The sequence below is a fragment of the Anabas testudineus genome, chromosome 2, assembly GCF_900324465.2.
Source record: "Anabas testudineus chromosome 2, fAnaTes1.2, whole genome shotgun sequence".
Classification (NCBI taxonomy): domain Eukaryota; kingdom Metazoa; phylum Chordata; class Actinopteri; order Anabantiformes; family Anabantidae; genus Anabas; species Anabas testudineus.
In genome coordinates this window covers 1,031,039-1,051,193 of record NC_046611.1, presented here as the reverse complement: position 1 = coordinate 1,051,193, position 20,155 = coordinate 1,031,039, and the positions used below count along the sequence as shown (strand labels likewise).

The window sequence follows — 20,155 nt, the reverse complement described above, 5'->3', positions numbered from 1 at the left end:
TACTTCCAGACTGGACTATTGTAATTCTTTATTAATAGTTTGTCCCAATAACTCATTAAAGAGCCTCCAGTTAATCCAAAATGCTGCAGCCAGAGTTCTGACTGGAATTAGTAAGAGAGATCATATTTCTCCCACGTTAGCTTCTCTCCATTGGCTCCCTGTAAAATCCAGAATTGAATTTAAAATTCTTCTCCTAACTTATAAATCCCTTAATAATCAGGCTCCATCTTATCTTAAAGACCTCATAGTTCCTTATCTTCCAAGCAGAACTCTACGTTCTCAGACTGCAGGTTTACTTGTGGTTCCTAGAGTTTCCAAATGTAGAATGGGAGGCAGAGCCTTTAGCTATCAAGCCCCTCTCCTGTGGAACCAGCTCCCAGTTCAGGTTCGGGAGGCAGACACCCTCTCTACATTTAAGACTAGACTTAAAACTTTCCTTTTTTATAAAGCTTATTCAATTCAATTCAATTCAATTTTATTTGTAGAGCGCTTTTTACAATTGACATTGTCACAAAGCAGCTTCACACAACCAAAGAACAGAACATGAACAGTGTATGTGTAAGAATCATAATAATGTGATTGTCCCTGATGAGCAAGCCGAGGGCGACAGTGGCAAGGAAAAACTCCCTGAGAAGGCAACAGGAAGAAACCTTGAGAGGAACCAGACTCAACAGGGAAACCATCCTCATATGGGTGATTACATGCTGTGTAGGCAGCAGGCAGTCCAGCTTATAGTTAGAGATGGATCAGGTGACTCTGAAAAATTAAAATTGATTAAAAACTAGAAAATGCAAAGACTCCACATGTAAAAACAGAGACATGAGGACATGCGATGATAAACATGAAAACTCTAACCAGCAAAACACAGCAGTGCAGGAATGAGGATGAGTCTGTGACATGGAATGGGAGGATGGCGAGTTGAGGACAGAACTCCCAGTGATCTGGCAGAGAACATAGGGGGAATTCCAGAAAACTGAAGTGAACTCAAATCGGAGTCAAGCAACAAGGAAACTTCAGTGTGAAAACTATAAGAATCATCATCGGTGGCTGCAGCAGCAAAATAAAATGAAAGCACAAGCTCATTTATAGACCTCTGACTGTAACCTAGCAATGAATGATTTAGGTGGTTTGCGTCTAAAACGTCTTTGTGTTTCTTTCATTCTTTCTGTTGTCTGTCTGTCATCATAAGTCAGAGCTGTCTTTGTTTCTCTGCTGCAGGTGAAGGTGTGTCAGGTATGAAAGTGTTTTCCTGATAAGTGATGCAGCATATTTAGTTTCCTGATCTTTCAGACAGCAGCCAGTGAGCGTCCTCCACTGCTCCTTTCTATTTATAGCAGCGTTCACAGTCCCACAGTCTCTCAGCAGCTTCAATGTGTTGACAGATTCTCTGTTGCTGAGCTTCACATTTACTCAGTTTGATCCTGAAATGATGAAATAAAAAGAGGATTTCAGTTTTTACTGCTGATCAATGATTTATGTTTCTTCTCCACATGAAGGTAGAACGTGTATGTGAACTGATGTGGATTCAGCAGCATGGATCAGTGTGATTATAAAACCACTCTGTGTGGGGACCATGAGAGCCAGACCAAAACTCAGAGGTGACATGAGGATCTCTAACTGTCCATGACTCTTCTCCATGTCGGAGGTCAGCTCCAACAATCACTGCTCCATCATTATTCACACTAAACGTTCTGTGTGTGTTGTGTTCAAGACCAGAACAGCAGCAGAGACCAGACTGTGCTGGATCTGGACCTGGAGCCAGTTGTGTGTCTATGAAGAGTGACCGGTCAATGGGGCTTCCTGTTAAATTCAGATCATCTGTTTATGGAAGGTGAGAACAGAATAAAAGCTTTACTGACGAGTAACGTTTGGTGTTAATTAATGTGCTAAATGACTAAATGTAAATATTAATTACAAATAAAAAGAGCTCAAATCTAAAATAAAGTCTGAAACTAAACACTGAGCTGAAACATAGAAACAGACTGAACATCAGAATGAGTGGTTGGTTCTCAGTAGGATCTGATTCAGTGTCGTTTCTGAGAGGTGAGATGAAGATCTCTAACTGTCCATGACTCTTCTCCATGTACGAGTGCAGCGCTCAAATGGCTCCACCATCATTATTCATCAGAGAGAAGGAACAGACACCTGAGTTTGCTGGACCTGGAACTGGACTTGAACATGTGTCCATGAGGAGTGACAGATCAATGGGGCTTCCCGTTAAATTCAGGCAGTCTTCTGATGCAAGGTAAGAATTTAAAACAAATTTTAACATCAGTAGTGGTGTTTACTAAAAGAATGAGGCTGTCATGATCCAGCCGCCGCTCCTGTTTCGTGCTTTTATTTAGCTCCACTTCCAGTTTCTTTCAGTTCCCTCTGTCTTCAGCTTTAATCACCTTGATCACTTGCACCTGTTCTCCCCTAGAACTTCCTCCTTGATTAGTTTTACCTGGTCCTCCTGGCTCTTTCTATTTAAGGGCCTCCCTGACTTCACTCCCCTGCCAGATGATCACTGTTTAGGCCGGTCCTCTTCCTGACTATGCTTTGACCTAGACCTAGACCTAGACCTAGACCTTGCTTCTGCCTTTGCCATTTTGGTTTCTGCCTGCCTCATATTTTATATCCCTTTGCATCACAGACATTGTGCTTTTGCTTTGTGGTTGTCGTCTACTCTTTGCACTGATTTTCTTTTGTCCTAATTTGTTTTGTGTCTTCAGTGTTGGTTGTTACTTTGTGCTTCGCTGGATTTCTGGTTTTGTGTTGTCCCTTTGTTTTTGTGCCCTATCATGTTTATTGTTGTTTTCTAGTGTCTGGCATTTAAATCAGGTCCCCAAAATACTGAAACCCTCACAGAGGCAAGCCAAAATCAAATTAAAGAACAACAGTGGCTTGAAACTTAGAAACAGACTGAACTGTTGATTCTGATTCTGAGCTGGTGATTAGCAGGACTAGTCAAACCTATATCATCATGGAGAATCATCTGATTCAATCTACGGTCTGCGAGCAAGACTCAAAGTGTGTGGTGTGTTGAAGCCCACAGTTGCAGCAGAGACCAGACTGTGCTGGACCTGGACTTGGAATTGATATCAGCTGTGTGTCTATGAAGAGTGACAGGTCAATGGGGCTTCCTATTAAATTCAGACAGTCTGTTGCTTTAAGGTAAGAACTGAAGACAGACTAATGCATTATAGACAAAAGTTAATTATTTCATAGTTATTAGAAGACTGTGGAAGAAATAAGTTGCTTAAGTTGTTGAGACTAAACCAAACTGACTAATAAAGTAAAACACTGAGCTAAAAGGTACAAACAGATTGAACTTCAGAGTGAGCTGTTGATCAGACTAATCAGTTGAATCAGACTAATAAACCTTTATCACTACAGGGAGTCTCTGATTCCCTGTTCACATCAAATCTCTCTTCATGGACCTTCACCTTGTGTGTGTCTCTGGGTGGACAGACATACTTTGAGCTCATTCTTGATGATTCCTCCACAGAGTGGACCAGGAGAGCTCAGAGGTTCCCAGTGGTCAGTCTGCCCAGCAGCATCCAACAGACCTGGACTCCATATTTCTGGTCTGTACATGTCCATCTTCTACTTTTCCATCTGTTGTGTTCATAATAATCTCCATGCTGCACTTTTTAGACCAGTGGATTTTCAGTCTGTCCAACATGGATCTGATGTTTGGCTCCATGAGTTCAGTTGGATTGTGTCATTCATATAGTTTCTGTTCCAGCTGCTGGAGGAGAACATTGTCACTTTTGTGAAGAACGAGCTGAAGAAGATCCAGAAGGTTCTGAGTCCAGATTACCCAGAATGCTTAGAGAGTCAGAAGGAGGATGAAGAGGTGTTGTATGGTGAGAATGAAGAGCAGAGGAGGAGCAGCAGAGAGGCATTTCTGAAGATCACACTGAACTTCCTGAGGAGAATGAAGCAGGAGGAGCTGGCTGACTGTCTGCAGAGCAGTAAGAGGATTTCCTTATTCTGGATTTTATAATATAATATATCTGGAAGTTGAGTGATGGCAACTGGATATCTTTAATGTTAGGTCAAAACGTTAGTCTTCCTCAGCCTCTTCAGTCTGAGTAACGTTGGTCCCAGGCATCATCTTCATCATCTAAGTTAGTTTTACTTTGCAGGGTGTGTGAGTAAATGTAATAGTCACACCTCTTACAATCCCCCTACCCACATTAACTTGGGTTGTTAATTGTGGAATTCCTGGTGAATGTGTGAAGTGGTTTTGTTTTTCCTGGGGTTAGAAAAAAGTGGGCAGGCGTGGAGTGAATCTAACATGAATGATTAAAAAAAAAGGATAAATTATAAAGGATAAACATTTTCAAACAAAGGTACCGTATTTTCCGGACTATAACGCGCACTGCATTATAAGGCGCACCGTCAATCAGTGGTCTATTTTCCAACGTTTTCCACATAATAGACGCACCAGACTTTAAGGTGCTTTAAGCAAAACGAAACAGTCAGATAAGCCAGTCAACCAAAATTTATTTTACATCACGTGTTCGCAATGACTGTCAACATTGCTCAAACGTTTATGAGCGTCTTCACTACACTTTAACACGTAAAAAAAACAAGAGTCCTATACCTCTAAATCAAAAGTCAGCCTATTAACAATAACTCAAAATTGAACACTTATATTACAGTCCTATACTGCTAAATCAATCATCTTCTTGCTTCCTCCACTTTTGTACCATTGATTCATTAATGTTGAATTCTCTCGCAGCTGCTCTATTCCCAAGTTGTACTGCGTGACTCATCGCATTAAGTTTGAATTCAGCGTCGTAAGCGTGTCTCTTGACAGGCGGCATTTAGGGGAGTGGGGTCCTTATACACACAAACTGGAATATTAAGGTGAAGCGCCATATGTATTATTCCATGACACACCTGATTACTGTAGACTTAATGCTAGTGGTTCGGATTTGCGGTTTACCAAAGTCATACTAAAACATTCAAATTCGCTTCAAGTTCAGTATGCACAACAGAAATTAATCCACGTTTAAGGCGCACTGTTATTTTTTAAGAAAATCAAAGGCTTTTTAGTGCGCCTTAGAGTACGGAAAATACAGTAAGCAGTTCCCTAAAACAGGTAGGATAATGAATCTGTATGTTTATTTTTTACAACATGTTTTTTGTGTTACTCAGAATCTCCTGTGATGTGTCAAAATGAACTTAAATCTAATCTGAAGAAGAAGTTCCAGTGTGTGTTTGAGGGGATCGCTAAAGCAGGAAACCCAACCCTTCTGAACCAGATCTACACAGAGCTCTGCATCACAGAGGGAGGGACTGGAGAGGTCAATGATGAACATGAGGTCAGACAGATTGAAACAGCATCCAGGAAACCAGACAGACCAGAAACAACCATCAGACATGAAGACCTCTTTAAACCTGTACCTGGAAGAGAGGAACCAATCAGAACAGTGATGACAAAGGGAGTGGCTGGCATTGGGAAAACAGTCTTAACACAGAAGTTCACTCTGGACTGGGCTGAAGACAAAGCCAACCAGGACATACAGTTCACATTTCCATTGACCTTCAGAGAGCTGAATGTGCTGAAAGAGAAAAAGTTCAGCTTGGTGGAACTTGTTCATCACTTCTTTACTGAAACCAAAAAAGCAGGAATCTGCAGGTTTGAAGAGTTCCATGTTGTGTTCATCTTGGACGGTCTGGATGAGTGTCGACTTCCTCTGGACTTCCACAACAATCAGGTCCTGACTGATGTGACAGAGTCCACCTCAGTGGATGTGCTGCTGACAAACCTGATCAGGGGGAACCTGCTTCCCTCTGCTCGCCTCTGGATAACCACACGACCTGCAGCAGCCAATCAGATCCCTCCTGGGTGTGTTGACATGGTGACAGAGATCAGAGGGTTCACTGACCCACAGAAGGAGGAGTACTTCAGGAAGAGGTTCAGAGATGAGGAGCAGGCCAGAAGAATCATCTCCCACATCAAGACATCACGAAGCCTCCACATCATGTGTCACATCCCAGTCTTCTGCTGGATCACTGCTACAGTTCTGGAGGATGTGTTGAAAACCAGAGAGGGAGGAGAGCTGCCCAAGACCCTGACTGAGATGTACATCCACTTCCTGGTGGTTCAGTCCAAAGTGAAGAACATCAAGTATGATGGAGGAGCTGGGACAGATCCACACTGGAGTCCAGAGAGCAGGAAGATGATGGAGTCTCTGGGAAAACTGGCTTTTGAGCAGCTGCAGAAAGGAAACCTGATCTTCTATGAATCCGACCTGACAGAGTGTGGCATCGATATCAGAGCAGCCTCAGTGTACTCAGGAGTGTTCACACAGATCTTTAAAGAGGAGAGAGGACTGTACCAGGACAAGGTGTTCTGCTTCGTCCATCTGAGTGTTCAGGAGTTTCTGGCTGCTCTTCATGTCCATCTGACCTTCATCAACTCTGTTTGTATTGTAGCAGAACCAAAATCAATTCTCAAAACATTTAAGAGCAAACCTGCAGACTTCTACCAGAGTGCTGTGAACAAGGCCTTACAGAGTCCAAACGGACACCTGGACTTGTTCCTCCGCTTCCTCCTTGGTCTTTCACTGCAGACCAATCAGATTCTCCTACTAGGTCTTCTGACCCAGACAGGAAGTAGATCACAGACCAATCAGGAAACAGTCCAGTACATCAAGAAGAAGATCAGTGAGAATCTGTCAGCAGAGAAAAGCATCAACCTGTTCCACTGTCTGAATGAACTGAATGATGGTTCTCTAGTGGAGGAAATCCAACAGTACCTGAGATCACGAAGTCTCTCCACAGACCAACTGTCTCCTGCTCAGTGGTCAGCTCTGGTCTTCATCTTACTGTCATCAGAAAAAGATCTGGACATGTTTGACCTGAAGAAATACTCTGCTTCAGAGGAGGCTCTTCTGAGGCTGCTGCCGGTGGTCAAAGCATCAAACAAAGCTGAGTAAGTACAAATACATTCACTTCCAAAGTTATTGGAACAGTGAGGCCAATTCTTTTATTTTTGCTGTAGAAAACATTTGGATTTGACATCAAAAGATAATTATGAGACAAAAGACAGACAACATTTTAGCTTTCATTTCCAGGTGTTTACATCTGCATCTGATACACAACTCAGAAGAGGGCCCCTTTTATTTGACCCTATTGATCCCATAGTGGAGAAATTCACTTGTTAAGCAGATCAGAGAGATTTAAGGCGCAAGAAAGCAAAGCAAAGTAAATACTGTATTGTCCGTTAAGACGTAGGAGCAACACTGGTACAGAGCATTAATGTTGTGGAACCAGTCCAGTTAATAGTTACATGAACACCCAGGTACTTAAAGCTGTCCACCATCTCCATGTCTGAGCTCCGGATGTTCACCGGTGTGTGAGCTGATGTTTTCTCTGGAAGTGTATCACCATCTCTTTCATTTTACTGGTATTTAAGCACACATAATTGCACTCACACCATTCCACTGTCCATGATGGTTGACCTGTACTCCAGCTCATTCCCCTCAGACACACAGCCAACAATGGCTGAGTCATCAATTCAATTCAATTCAATTCAATTCAGTTTTATTTGTATAGCGCCAATTTACAACAGAAGTTATCTCAAGGCACTTTACAGTTTAAGGTTTAAGACCTTACAGAAAATATTTATACAAAAAATTATAGAGAAAACCCAACAATCCCATTTGAGCAAGCTTTAGGCAACAGTGGAGAGGAAAAACTCCCTTTAGAGGAAGAAACCTCCAGCAGAACCAGGCTCATAGTGGGCGGCCATCTGCCTCGACCGGTTGGGGTGAGTGGAAAGAGAAGAGAGAAAAGAACAGCAGGCAATAAAGACAACAACAAGCATCAAGACACATTGGGCAGGTGAACTGGATTCTGGAGATGTACAGCTCCAAGGAGGAGGATACCTGCAGAAAAGTACAGAGAGAGGGAGACAGAGAGGAGGAAACACAACTAAAAGAGAGAGAAGACACAAAGTTAATGACATGCAATGGTGGCATTTGCATTGATACAGGAGAAAGGAGAGAGGAGAGGAGCTCAGTTTATCAGTAGAGGTCCCCCAGCAGACTAACCTATATCAGCATAACTAAGAGATGGTTCAGAGTCACCTGATCCATCTCTAACTATAAGCTTTATAAAAAAGGAAAGTTTTAAGTCTAGTCTTAAATGTAGAGAGGGTGTCTGCCTCCCGAACCTGAACTGGGAGCTGGTTCCACAGGAGAGGGGCTTGGTAGCTAAAGGCTCTGCCTCCCATTCTACATTTGGAAACTCTGGGAACCACAAGTAAACCTGCAGTCTGAGAACGGAGAGTTCTGCTTGGAAGATATGGAACTATGAGTTCTTTAAGATAAGATGGATCCTGATTATTAAGGGATTTATAAGTCAGGAGAAGAATTTTAAATTCAATTCTGGATTTAACAGGGAGCCAATGGAGAGAAGCTAACGTAGGAGAAATATGATCTCTCTTGCTAATTCCAGTCAGAACTCTGGCTGCAGCATTTTGGATTAACTGGAGGCTTTTTAATGAGTTATTGGGACATCCCATTAATAAGGAATTGCAATAGTCCAGTCTGGAAGTAACAAATGCATGGACTAGTTTTTCAGCATCACTTTGGGACAGGATGCTCCTAATTTTAACTTTAATGTTTCTCAGGTGAAAAAAGGCAGTTCTAGAGATTTATTTGATGTATGAAGTGAAGGAGATATCCTGGTCAAAGATAACTCTGAGATTTCTTACAGTATTACTTGAGGCCAGAACTAAGTCATCAATGGTGAGAATGTGTTTAGACATAGTGTCTCTGAGATTTTTAGGCCCAAACAGTGTAACCTCTGTCTTGTCTGGATTTAGGGATTAAGGAAATTGGAGGACATCCAGGTCTTTATGTCTTTTAAGCAGCTTGAAGTTTGACTAATTGATTAGTTTCTCCTGGTTTCATAGATAAATATAGCTGGGTATCATCTGCATAACAATGGAAATTTATAGAGTGTTTCCTAATAATATTGCCTAAAGGGGACATATATAAAGTGAAAAGAATCGGCCCAAACACAGATCCCTGTGGAACTCCATAGCTGACTTTGCTGTGCATGGAAGACTCATCATTAACGTGTACAAACTGAAATCTATCCGATAGATACGATTTAAACCACTCTAGTGCTGTTCCTTTGATTCCAATGACATGTTCCAGTCTGTGTAATAAAATGTTGTGATCTATAGTGTCGACTGCAGCACTAAGATCAAACAAGACGAGTATAGAGAGTAGTCCATTGTCTGATGCTAATAGAAGATCATTAGTAACCTTTACCAGTGCTGTTTCTGTACTATGATGTACTCTAAATCCTGACTGGAAATCTTCATACAAGTTATTGCTACACAGGTGGTCGTACAATTGCTCAGAAACTATCTTTTCGAGGATTTTAGAGATAAAGGGCAGATTGGATATTGGTCTATAATTCGCTAAGACCCCTGAGTGCAGAGTAGGCTTTTGAGTAGGGGCTTGACTACAGCAACCTTAAAAGCCTGTGGTACGTAGCCTATTTGTAAAGACAGATTGATCTGATCTAATATGGACGTGCTGATCAAAGGTAAGACATCTTTGAGGAGTCTAGTCGGGATGGGATCTAAGAGACATGTTGATGGTTTAGAGGAATTAATTACTGAAATTAATTCAGAATGATCTACGGGGAGGAAGCAGTCTAAGTACGAGCGTGGATCTAGAGTTGTTGTACAATCCATGCTATATGCAGGGAGGATCTGATCAATTTTTTCTCTAATAGTTATGATTTTATTTGTAAAGAAATTCATGAAGTCATTGCTGCTGAGAGTTGACGGAATACTAGACTCAACCGAGCTATGACTCTTTGTCAGCCTGGCTACAGTGCTGAAAAGTTCATCAGAGAACTTCTGGAGATGACAGCTGCTGTTGTTGTATATTAAGTCTGAAGTGTAGAGGGTGATGTTACGAACAAGCTAACTAGCAGACCCAGTCACAGAACAACAACAAATGCAGAGTGAGAGTTCCCACAAAAGATTTATTAACCAATGTGTTACAGAAAAATGCAGAACGGGAATAATATAATGAAACAAAAAGAGGGACAAACAAAAACCTCCAAAAGAGGAACAAACTAAGGAACACTGCAAAAGGCAAGCAAACTAGAATCTAACTAGACCAAATAATGAACAAAGAAAACACAATAAATGTGATACAAAGGAAAATCTAAATCACACCAAGAGCTGGAACTAACAAACAAAACCAAACTGCAGCACTCGCCAGGACTAAATAACAAAAACTACTCAGCTGAAGCTGGAACTAACGAGAAACAAAAAACTCAGCGAAGTGCTGGAAACAGACTACAAAGCTAAAGCTACTACAACAAACAAGCTAACTACACTAACAAGACTTACAAACAGTGGAAATGAAAGCTAGAAGTCAGGGAAAAGGTGAATGGAGGAAGCAGGGAACAAACGAGGGTGACAGTTGACACACTAGCAAATGACAAACACAAAGACATGGACTTAAATACAAGACACACTAATGATTAACACAAAACACCTGCTAAAAATACACACCTGTAGCCACTCAAACCAGCCGAGACATGTCCCCGGAAGTGTGGTGAAACACAAAACAGAAAAACAAAAATACAGAGACTTCCGGGGACACTGCCTCAGCTGGCCGGAGGAGGGAAATGTAACAGGTGATGATGAATGGTGAGAGCACTGTACCCTGGGGCACCCCAGTGCTTCAAACTAACACCTCAGACATACAGTTATGTAGCCTAACATACTGTGGCCTATTGGTGAGGTAGTCCATTAATCTAGCCACAGGGGTTGCAAGCCAGTTACTTCTGTGCTGGTCCCAAGCCCGGATAAATAGAGAGGGTTGCGTCAGGAAGGGCATCCGGCGTAAAAATTGCCAAAATAACCATGCGAATCATCAATAACACTTTCATACCGGATCGGTCGAGGCCCAGGTTAACAACGACCGCCACCGATGCTGTTAACCTACAGGGTGCCGGTGGAAATTTGACTACTGTTGGTCGAAGAAGGAGGGGAGGCAGAAGGGTTCGTGGTCAGAGAAAGAAGGGAAAAGGCAGGAGCATAGGTTTGAGAATAGGGACTCTTAACGTTGGCACGATGACAGGGAAAGGCAGAGAGCTGGCAGACATGATGGAGAGAAGGAAGGTAGATGTTCTGTGTGTGCAGGAGACAAGGTGGAAGGGCAGCAAGGCACGTAGCATCGGAGGAGGATACAAACTGTTCTACCATGGAGTGGATAGGAAGAGAAACGGGGTAGGAGTGATCTTGAAGGGGGAGTTTGTGAACAATGTTCTAGAGGTGAAAAGAGTCTCAGACAGGGTGATGAGCATAAAGCTAGAAATTGAAGGGGTGATGGTGAATGTAGTCAGTGGGTATGCTCCACAGGTTGGCTGTGAGTTAGAAGAGAAGGAGAGATTCTGGAGTGAGTTTGATGAGGTCATAGAGAGTATCCCCAGAGGAGAGAGAGTTGTTGTTGGAGCAGACTTCAATGGGCATGTTGGTGAGGGCAACAGAGGTGATGAGGAGGTGATGGGCAGGTTTGGTGTAAAGGAAAGGAATCTGGAAGGACAGATGGTGGTGGACTTTGCTAAGAGGATGGAAATGGCTGTAGTCAACACTTACTTCCAGAAGAGAGAGGAACATAGAGTGACATACAGAAGTGGAGTACGCAGGTGGACTACATCCTATGTAGACGAGGTCATTTGAGAGAGGTTAGTGACTGCAAAGTGGTGGTAGGAGAGAGTGTAGCCAGACAGCACCGCATGGTGGTGTGCAAGATGACTCTGGAGGTCAGGAAGAAGAAGAGAGGGAAGACAGAAAAGAAGACTAAGTGGTGGAAGTTAAAGAATGAAGAAACTTGTGAGGAATTCAGACAGAAGTTGAGACAGGTTCTGGGTGGTCAGGATGAGCTTCCAGATGACTGGGAAACCACAGCAGAAGTTATCAGGGAAACAGGTAGGAAGGTGCTAGGTGTGTCATCTGGAAAGAGGAAAGAAGGTAAAGACACTTGGTGGTGGAATGAGGAAGTACAGGAATGTGTCCAGAGGAAGAGGTTAGCTAGAAGGAAGTGGGATGTAGAAAGGACTGAGGAAAGTAGACAGGAGTACAAGGAAGCGCAGCGTAGAGTGAAGAGGGAGGTGGCAAAGGCCAAACAGAAAGCTTACGATGAGCTGTATGACAGGTTAGACACAAAGGAAGGAGAGAAGGACTTGTACAGGCTAGCCAGACAGAGAGATAGAGATGGGAAGGATGTGCAACAGGTAAGGGTGATTAAGGACAGAGATGGAAAGGTGCTAACAACCCAGGAGAGTGTGCAGAAAAGATGGAAGGAGTATTTTGAGGAGCTGATGAACGAGGAAAATGACAGGGAAAGAAGGGAGGAAGATGTGGATGTTGTGGAGCAGGAAATAGCAGAGATTGGAAAGGATGAGGTTAGGAAGGCTCTGAAAAGGATGAAGAGTGGAAAGGCTGTTGGTCCTGATGACGTACCTGTGGAGGTGTGGAAGTGCTTAGGAGAGGCAGCAGTGGAGTTTCTAACCAGTTTGTTCAATAGGATTCTAGAGAGTGAGAAGATGCCTGAGGAATGGAGGAGAAGCGTTCTGGTTCCGATCTTTAAGAACAAGGGTGACACGCAGAACTGCAGCAACTATAGAGGAATAAAGTTGATGAGCCACACAATGAAGCTGTGGGAAAGAGTAGTGGAAGCCAGGCTTAGGAAGAAGGTGGAGATTTGTGAGCAGCAGTATGGTTTCATGCCCCGTAAGAGCACCACTGATGCTGTTTTTGCTTTGAGAATGTTGATGGAAAAGTACAGAGATGGTCAGAAGGAGCTGCATTGTGCCTTTGTAGATTTAGAGAAGGCGTATGACAGGGTGCCGAGGGAGGAGCTGTGGTGCTGTATGAGGTCGTCGGGAGTGGCAGAGAAGTACGTCAGACTAGTTCAGGACATGTATGAGAGAAGTATGACGGTGGTGAGATGTGCTGTAGGTCAGACAGAGGAGTTCAAGGTGGAGGTGGGACTACACCAAGGATCAGCTTTGAGTCCCTTCTTGTTTGCTATGTTGATGGACAGGCTGACAGATGAGGTCAGACAGGAATCACCCTGGACAATGATGTTTGCGGATGACATTGTGATTTGCAGTGAGAGTAGAGAGCAGGTGGAGGAACAGCTGGAAAGGTGGAGGTTTGCTCTGGAAAGAAGAGGCATGAAGGTCAGTCGTAGTAAGACAGAATACATGTGTCTGAACGAGAGGGATCAAGGTAGAAGCGTTAGGTTACAGGGGGCTGAGGTGAAGAAGGTGCAGGAGTTTAAGTACTTGGGTTCAACAGTTCAGTGTGATGGGGAGTGTGGAAAAGAGGTGAAGAGGCAATTGCAGGCAGGTTGGAGCGGGTGGAGGAAAGTGTCAGGAGTGTTGTGTGACAAAAGAGTGTCAGCAAGACTCAAAGGAAAGGTGTACAAGACAGTGGTGAGACCAGCTCTGCTCTATGGGTTAGAGACGGTAGCAGTGAGACAGAGACAAGAGGCTGAGATGGAGGTAGCAGAGATGAAGATGTTGAGGTTCTCCTTAGGAGTGACCAGGTTAGACAGAATAAGGAACGAGTACATCAGAGGGACGGCTCACGTTGTCTGAGTTAGCGACAAAGTCAGAGAGGCCAGACTGAGATGGTTTGGACATGTTCAGAGGAGGGATAGTGAATATATTGGTAGAAGGATGTTGGAGATGGAGCTGCCAGGCAGGAGGACAAGAGGACGGCCAAAGAGGAGATATATGGATGTCTTAACAGAGGACATGAGGTTGGCTAGTGTTAGGGTAGAAGATGCCCATGATAGAGTTAGGTGGAGAAGGATGATTCGCTGTGGCGACCCCTGATGGGAAAAGCCGAAAGAGAAGAAGAAGTCCATTGTCCATGCAGTGAGTTGTCTATCCACTCCTGCTCCTTCCAGTTTCCCTCAAAAAAAAAAAAACACGAGCGGTTTCAGTAGCCACGGGTGAGTCAGCGCCTGGTTTAGCAGGTAGACATTATCCACCCCGATGTTCAGTCTGGATTTGTGTGGAGAGGGGGGAGGGAGGGTGTAAGAAGTGGAGCTTGAATCAATGTGTTGAAAAACAGATTAAACTCACTGGACAAGAGCTGATCGTCTCCAGTCACTCTGTCCATGGCAAGAGATGGTCTTCAGGCTTCTCCACACATCTTGTGCATTGTCCTCGTTCAGTTGAGTCGCTCCTCCAACTTCTTCTGTAGCCGTCTCTGGCCTCTTGTACTTGAGTTCATGCTAAACTTTCCTCTGCTCCTCTCTGTGTCCTGATATTGTTATTGGAGAAACACCTCACCCTCTGGGTCGGCACAGTGTTCTCCACTAAGAAGTTGAGATAGGCTGTGATGCAGTGGGTCAGGCTATTGATGTCGTCTCCATGAGAGTTGCTGAGATTGTCTCCCCGTCTGTGGTCTGGAAACCATCTCTAAGCCTCTCACTAGCCTCTTCAGTCTACACTTTCACAATCTTCTTCTATGCAGGGGGAGGGGGCCACAGGTGTATGCTTCCTTGACATTAACATAGATGTCCAGCATCTTGTTCTCGCTGCTATGGCACTTCACATACTGGGTGAAAGTAGGAAGACTGGAAGAGAGTGACACATGATTAATGTTCCCGCTGATGAGGAGAGACTGCGGGTGCCATGATTGCATGTAGTGCAACATGTGAAACCTCTCTAGGGATGTAATAAGGCCTTATGCCATCAGCGAGTAACTCAATGTCCTTTGTGTTTGTGCAGAATCGTTCCTCATTTCCGGCAACCACAGAGTCTAGTGTCAGTTTGTTCAGTCATGTCGCTGTAAAACATTTACATTTAATATGGTCGGTATATTTCACTGATTCCTCTCCTGAGGTTTTGTCCAGCTCTGCATCCTCTCCGTATCTCAGCTGGAATCTCCAGCTTCTCCGTGTATATAGGTGCAGGGCCGCGTAGAGCTAACAGCTGGTCTCTAGTTTAAACAATGGAACCATGTCTGATGCCAAATGTACTCCCAAAAAGATAAAAAAAAACAATACCAAGCAAAATACAAAACAAAACTGGAGGGGGGAGCGCAGTAAGGTCAAGACAAGATAGATTAAAAATGTATTAAAGTGGTTAAGTTTTCCAGGCATCCACTGCAGCCTCTATCAGTTGCTGTTTGTTGTTGGGTGGTTACTCCCTTCAGTCTCCTCTTTAGCAGGTAAAATGCTATATGGCCAAGTTTCAGACTGGCCAGACTGACTTGGCCAGTCTGAAACCTTCCACTTCTTAGCCCTAGCAGTGCATTTTGGGTCACTTTCTTGCTGCATTATGAAGGATCTCCCATTCAGTTTTTGCCTTTTAATTGCAGACAAAATGTTTCAGTAGACCTTTGCTGCTGCCATCATGTGTCATCATTTCTTCTTTCTTCTTCAGGACATTATAAATGGTTGTACTGGCTATGGCCAATGCTTGTGCAATGGCTCTGATTGATTTTCCATCTTCTCTCAGCTTCACAGTCGTTTTTCACAGCTCTCTGGTTTTCATATTTGTTACACCTCTTATCTATTAATACAGTCTCAAATCTGAAACATAAATTAAACAAAAATGGGTGGTTTCAAATAAAATGTGCTATCTTCTAAGTTGTGCAGATGATTCAGATGTAAACACCTGGAAATGAAAATGTTGCTATTTTGTCTCATATTTATCTTTTGGTGTCAAACCCAAATGTTAAATAAAAAAAGAAACTGGCCTCACTGTTCCAATACTTTTGGAGTAGAGTGTACATATAGGTACATTCAGCCAAACAGTGCAAAAAAAAAAATAAAATAATAATAAGAAACTCATTACTTGTTTTTCTTCATTTCCTCTTCAGACTGAGTGGCTGTAACCTCTCAGAGAGAAGCTGTGAAGCTCTGTCCTCAGTTCTCAGCTCCCAGTCCTCTAGACTGAGAGAACTGGACCTGAGTAACAACGACCTGCAGGATTCAGGAGTGATGGTTCTGTGTGCTGGACTGAAGAGTCCTCACTGTAAACTGGAAACTCTCAGGTCAGATCAAGTTGATTTATAAGAAGGGAATGTTTACATAAGTACCTAAATCGCAAATAAAGTGGCTGCAATAAAGGGATACTCTATTTCTATTGTGATGAGGGATTCTGTCCCATTAATCTGCAGTAATGGAGAAAATAAACTTAAGCCATAGTCTGTTTTTATACAAAAAATTATACAGAAAACCCAAAAATCCCATTTGACCAAGCTTTAGGCAACAGTGGAGAGGAAAAACTCCCTTTAGAGGAAGAAACCTCCAGCAGAACCAGGCTCATAGTGGGCGGCCATCTGCCTCGACCGGTTGGGGTGAGTGGAAAGAGAAGAGAGAGAAGAACAGCAGGCAATAAAAACAACAACAACAAGTAGCAAGAACATTGGGCAGATGAACTGGATTCTGGAGATGTACAGCTCCAGGCCGAGGATACCTGCAGAAAAGTACAGAGAGAGGGAGACAGAGAGGAGGAAACACAACTAAAAGAGAGAGAAGACACAAGGTTAATGACATGCAATGGTGGCATTTGCATTGATACAGGAGAAAGGAGAGAGGAGAGGAGCTCAGTTTATCAGTAGAGGTCCCCCAGCAGACTAACCTATATCAGCATAACTAAGAGATGGTTCAGAGTCACCTGATCCATCTCTAACTATAAGCTTTATAAAAAAGGAAAGTTTTAAGTCTAGTCTTAAATGTAGAGAGGGTGTCTGCCTCCCGAACCTGAACTGGGAGCTGGTTCCACAGGAGAGGGGCTTGATAGCTAAAGGCTCTGCCTCCCATTCTACATTTGGAAACTCTGGGAACCACAAGTAAAACTGCAGTCTGAGAACGGAGAGTTCTGCTTGGAAGATATGGAACTATGAGGTCTTTAAGATAAGATGGAGCCTGATTATTAAGGGATTTATAAGTGAGGAGAAGAATTTTAAATTCAATTCTGGATTTAACAGGGAGCCAATGGAGAGAAGCTAACGTAGGAGAAATATGATGTCTCTTGCTAATTCCAGTCAGAACTCTGGCTGCAGCATTTTGGATTAACTGGAGGCTCTTTAATGAGTTATTGGGACATCCTATTAATAATAAATTACAATAGTCCACTCTGGAAGTAACAAATGCATGGACTAGTTTTTCAGCATCACTTTGGGACAGGATGCTCCTAATTTTAACTTTAATGTTTCTCAGGTGAAAAAAGGCAGTTCTAGATATTACTTTGATGTATGAAGTGAAGGAGATATCCTGATCAAAGATAACTCAGAGGTTTCTTACAGTATTACTTGAGGCCAGAACTAAGTCATCAATGGTGAGAACGTGATTAGACATAATGTCTCTGAGATTTTTTGGTCCAAACAGTATAACCTCTGTCTTGTCTGGATTTAGGAGAAAGAAATTGGAGGACATCCAGGTCTTTATGTCTTTTAAGCAGCTTGAAGTTTGACTAATTGATTAGTTTTTCCTGGTTTCATAGATAAGTATAGCTGGGTATCATCTGCATAGCAATGGAAATTTATAGAGTGTTTCCTAATAATATTGCCTAAAGGGGACAAATATAAAGTGAAAAGAATCGGTCCAAGCACAGATCCCTGTGGAACTCCATAGCTGACTTTGCTGTGCATGAAAGATTCATCATTAACGTGTACAAACTGAAATCTATCTGATAGATACGATTTAAACCACTCTAGTGCTGTTCCTTTGATTCCAATGACATGTTCCAGTCTGTGTAATAAAATGTTGTGATCTATAGTGTCGACTGCAGCACTGAGATCTAACATGACAAGTATAGAGAGTAGACCATTGTCTGATGCTAGTAGAAGATCATTAGTGACCTTTACCAGTCCTGTTTCTGTACTATGATGTACTCTAAATCCTGACTGGAAATCTTCATACAAGTTATTGCTACGCAGGTGGTCGTACAATTGCTTAGAAACTATCTTTTCGAGGATTTTAGAGATAAAGGGCAGATTGGATATTGGTCTATAATTCGCTAAGACCCCTGAGTCCAGAGTAGGCTTTTTGAGTAGGGGCTTGACTACAGCAACCTTAAAAGCCTGTGGTACGTAGCCTATTTGTAAAGACAGATTGATCTGATCTAATATGGACGTGCTGATCAAAGGTAAGACATCCTTGAGGAGTCTAGTCGGGATGGGATCTAAGAGACATGTTGATGGTTTAGAGGAATTCATTACTGAAATTAATTCAGAATGATCTACGGGGAGGAAGCAGTCTAAGTACGAGCGTGGTCTTACAAATGAATCTAGAGTTGTTGTACAGTCCATGCTGTATGCAGGGAGGATCTGATCAATTTTTTCTCTAATAGTTATGATTTTATTTGTAAAGAAATAATATATAAAATCATAAAGTCATTGCTGCTGAGAGTTGAGGGAATACTAGGCTCAACAGAGCTATGACTCTTTGTCAGCCTGGCTACAGTGCTGAAAAGAAACCTAGGGTTGTTCTTATTTGCCTTTATTAATGAGGAGTGATATGAAGTTCTAGCTTCACGCAGGGCTTTTTTTTATATATTATTAAACTATCTTTCCAGGCTAGGCAATATTCATCTAAATTGGTGGAACGCCACCTCCTTTCCAGCTTACGTGATTTCTGCTTTAAGCTACGGATTTGTGAATTGTACCATGGAACTAACTTCCTCTGACTCACTAGTTTCTTTTTCAGAGGAGCAACAGTATCAAGTATTGTTCTGAGTGAAGCACCAGTACTATTAACAAGATAGTCCACTTGTGCTGGAGTAACGTTGAAATAACTGCCTTCCTCTGTGTTGGTACATGGCTCTGAAATAAAAGATGGAATCAGCTCCTTAAATTTGTCAACAGCATTTTCACATAAACATCTACTGTAGAGAATCTTATCTGTAGGTTTAGTAAAGTTTGGTACTGTAAATTCAAATGTAATTAAGAAATGGTCAGATAAAAGAGGGTTTTGGGGAAAAACTATTAACTGATCAACTTCCACACCGTATGTCAGAATAAGATCAAGGGTGTGGTTAAAACAGTGAGTGGGTTTATTTACATTTTGGGTAAAACCAATGGAGTCTAATAATGATTTAAATGCAGTGTTGAGGCAGTTATCATCAACATCTACATGAATATTAAAGTCACCCACTGTTACGATTCCTCCCTCGGCCCCTGTCTGTGGGTTTGGTTTTTGTTTTGTGGCTCACTCTCCTGCCAGACACCATATATGAACTTCCTCTTCCTCCACTCTCCACTCTCACTCACCGGACTAATTACTGACTCGATTCACCTGTGCATCACTCTGGTTTATAAGCTCCCATCAGTCCTCAGTTTGTTGCTGGTTTGTTGACGTTCATCCATGCTGCTCACGTCTACTGGATCCACATCAGTTTGTCACTCCACTGCTGTTTTGGATCACCCCGGTCTTCACTTCTGTTTGTTGGACTTTGGTTTCGTCTGTGAGTTTTGTTTTTGTGAGTTTCTAGGTGCCTGCCTTTTGCAGGGTATTTTCGTTGTTACTTTGTATTGTTTGCTTAGTATGTCTGTTCCTGTTTAGCCTGCGTTCTGCAGTGTTTTGTTTGCTACTTTGTATTTCTTTTGTGAGTTTGTTTGTGTTATGTTAGCGTTGGTCCCTTGTTCTTGTTTCGGGATAGTTTGTTAGTTTCTAGTTTATGTCTTTGCCTGTGTTTCCACAGTGTTTTCAGTTGTCACTTTGTATGTTTGTTTAGGGTTTTGTTTGTACTTCACCGTGTTTTCGGGTCTCTTTTATTTGATACTTTGTTGGTGTGTGTTAGTTCCCTGTGTCCGCTGCCCTTTTGTTAAATAAACCTCATTTTGGTTCCTACCTGTTTGTTCGTCGCCGTCCGTTTTGTAACAACCCACTATAATGACTTTATCTGCACTAATCAGATAGAAACTCTGAGAATTCAGTTAAAAACTCAGAGTAAGGGACAGGAGGACGGTACACAATAACAAACAGGACTGGTTTTTGATTTTTCCAGTTAGGATCAGAGAGGCTAAGAATGGTAAATGGTAAATGGTCTGCACTTATATAGCGCTTTTCTACCTAGCTGGTACTCAAAGCGCTTTACACTGCATCTCATTCACCCATTCACACACACATTCACACACCGATGG

At 42.6% G+C, this 20,155-nt stretch overlaps 1 protein-coding gene across 1 annotated transcript in view; it reads left to right on the top strand.

Annotated features, from left to right (window-relative positions):
* Positions 1 to 1,559: 1,559 nt before the first annotated feature.
* The window catches only part of LOC113163979 (NLR family CARD domain-containing protein 3-like), a 33,230-nt gene continuing 14,634 nt past the window's right edge, over positions 1,560 to 20,155 (top strand). The window contains 8 exon segments of the mRNA XM_033326309.1: positions 1,560 to 1,598; positions 1,712 to 1,831; positions 2,096 to 2,245; positions 3,031 to 3,156; positions 3,491 to 3,569; positions 3,731 to 3,959; positions 5,152 to 6,934; positions 15,887 to 16,060. Of these exon segments, the coding sequence (XP_033182200.1) occupies positions 1,773 to 1,831; positions 2,096 to 2,245; positions 3,031 to 3,156; positions 3,491 to 3,569; positions 3,731 to 3,959; positions 5,152 to 6,934; positions 15,887 to 16,060 (2,600 nt within the window). The 5' untranslated portion in view covers positions 1,560 to 1,598; positions 1,712 to 1,772.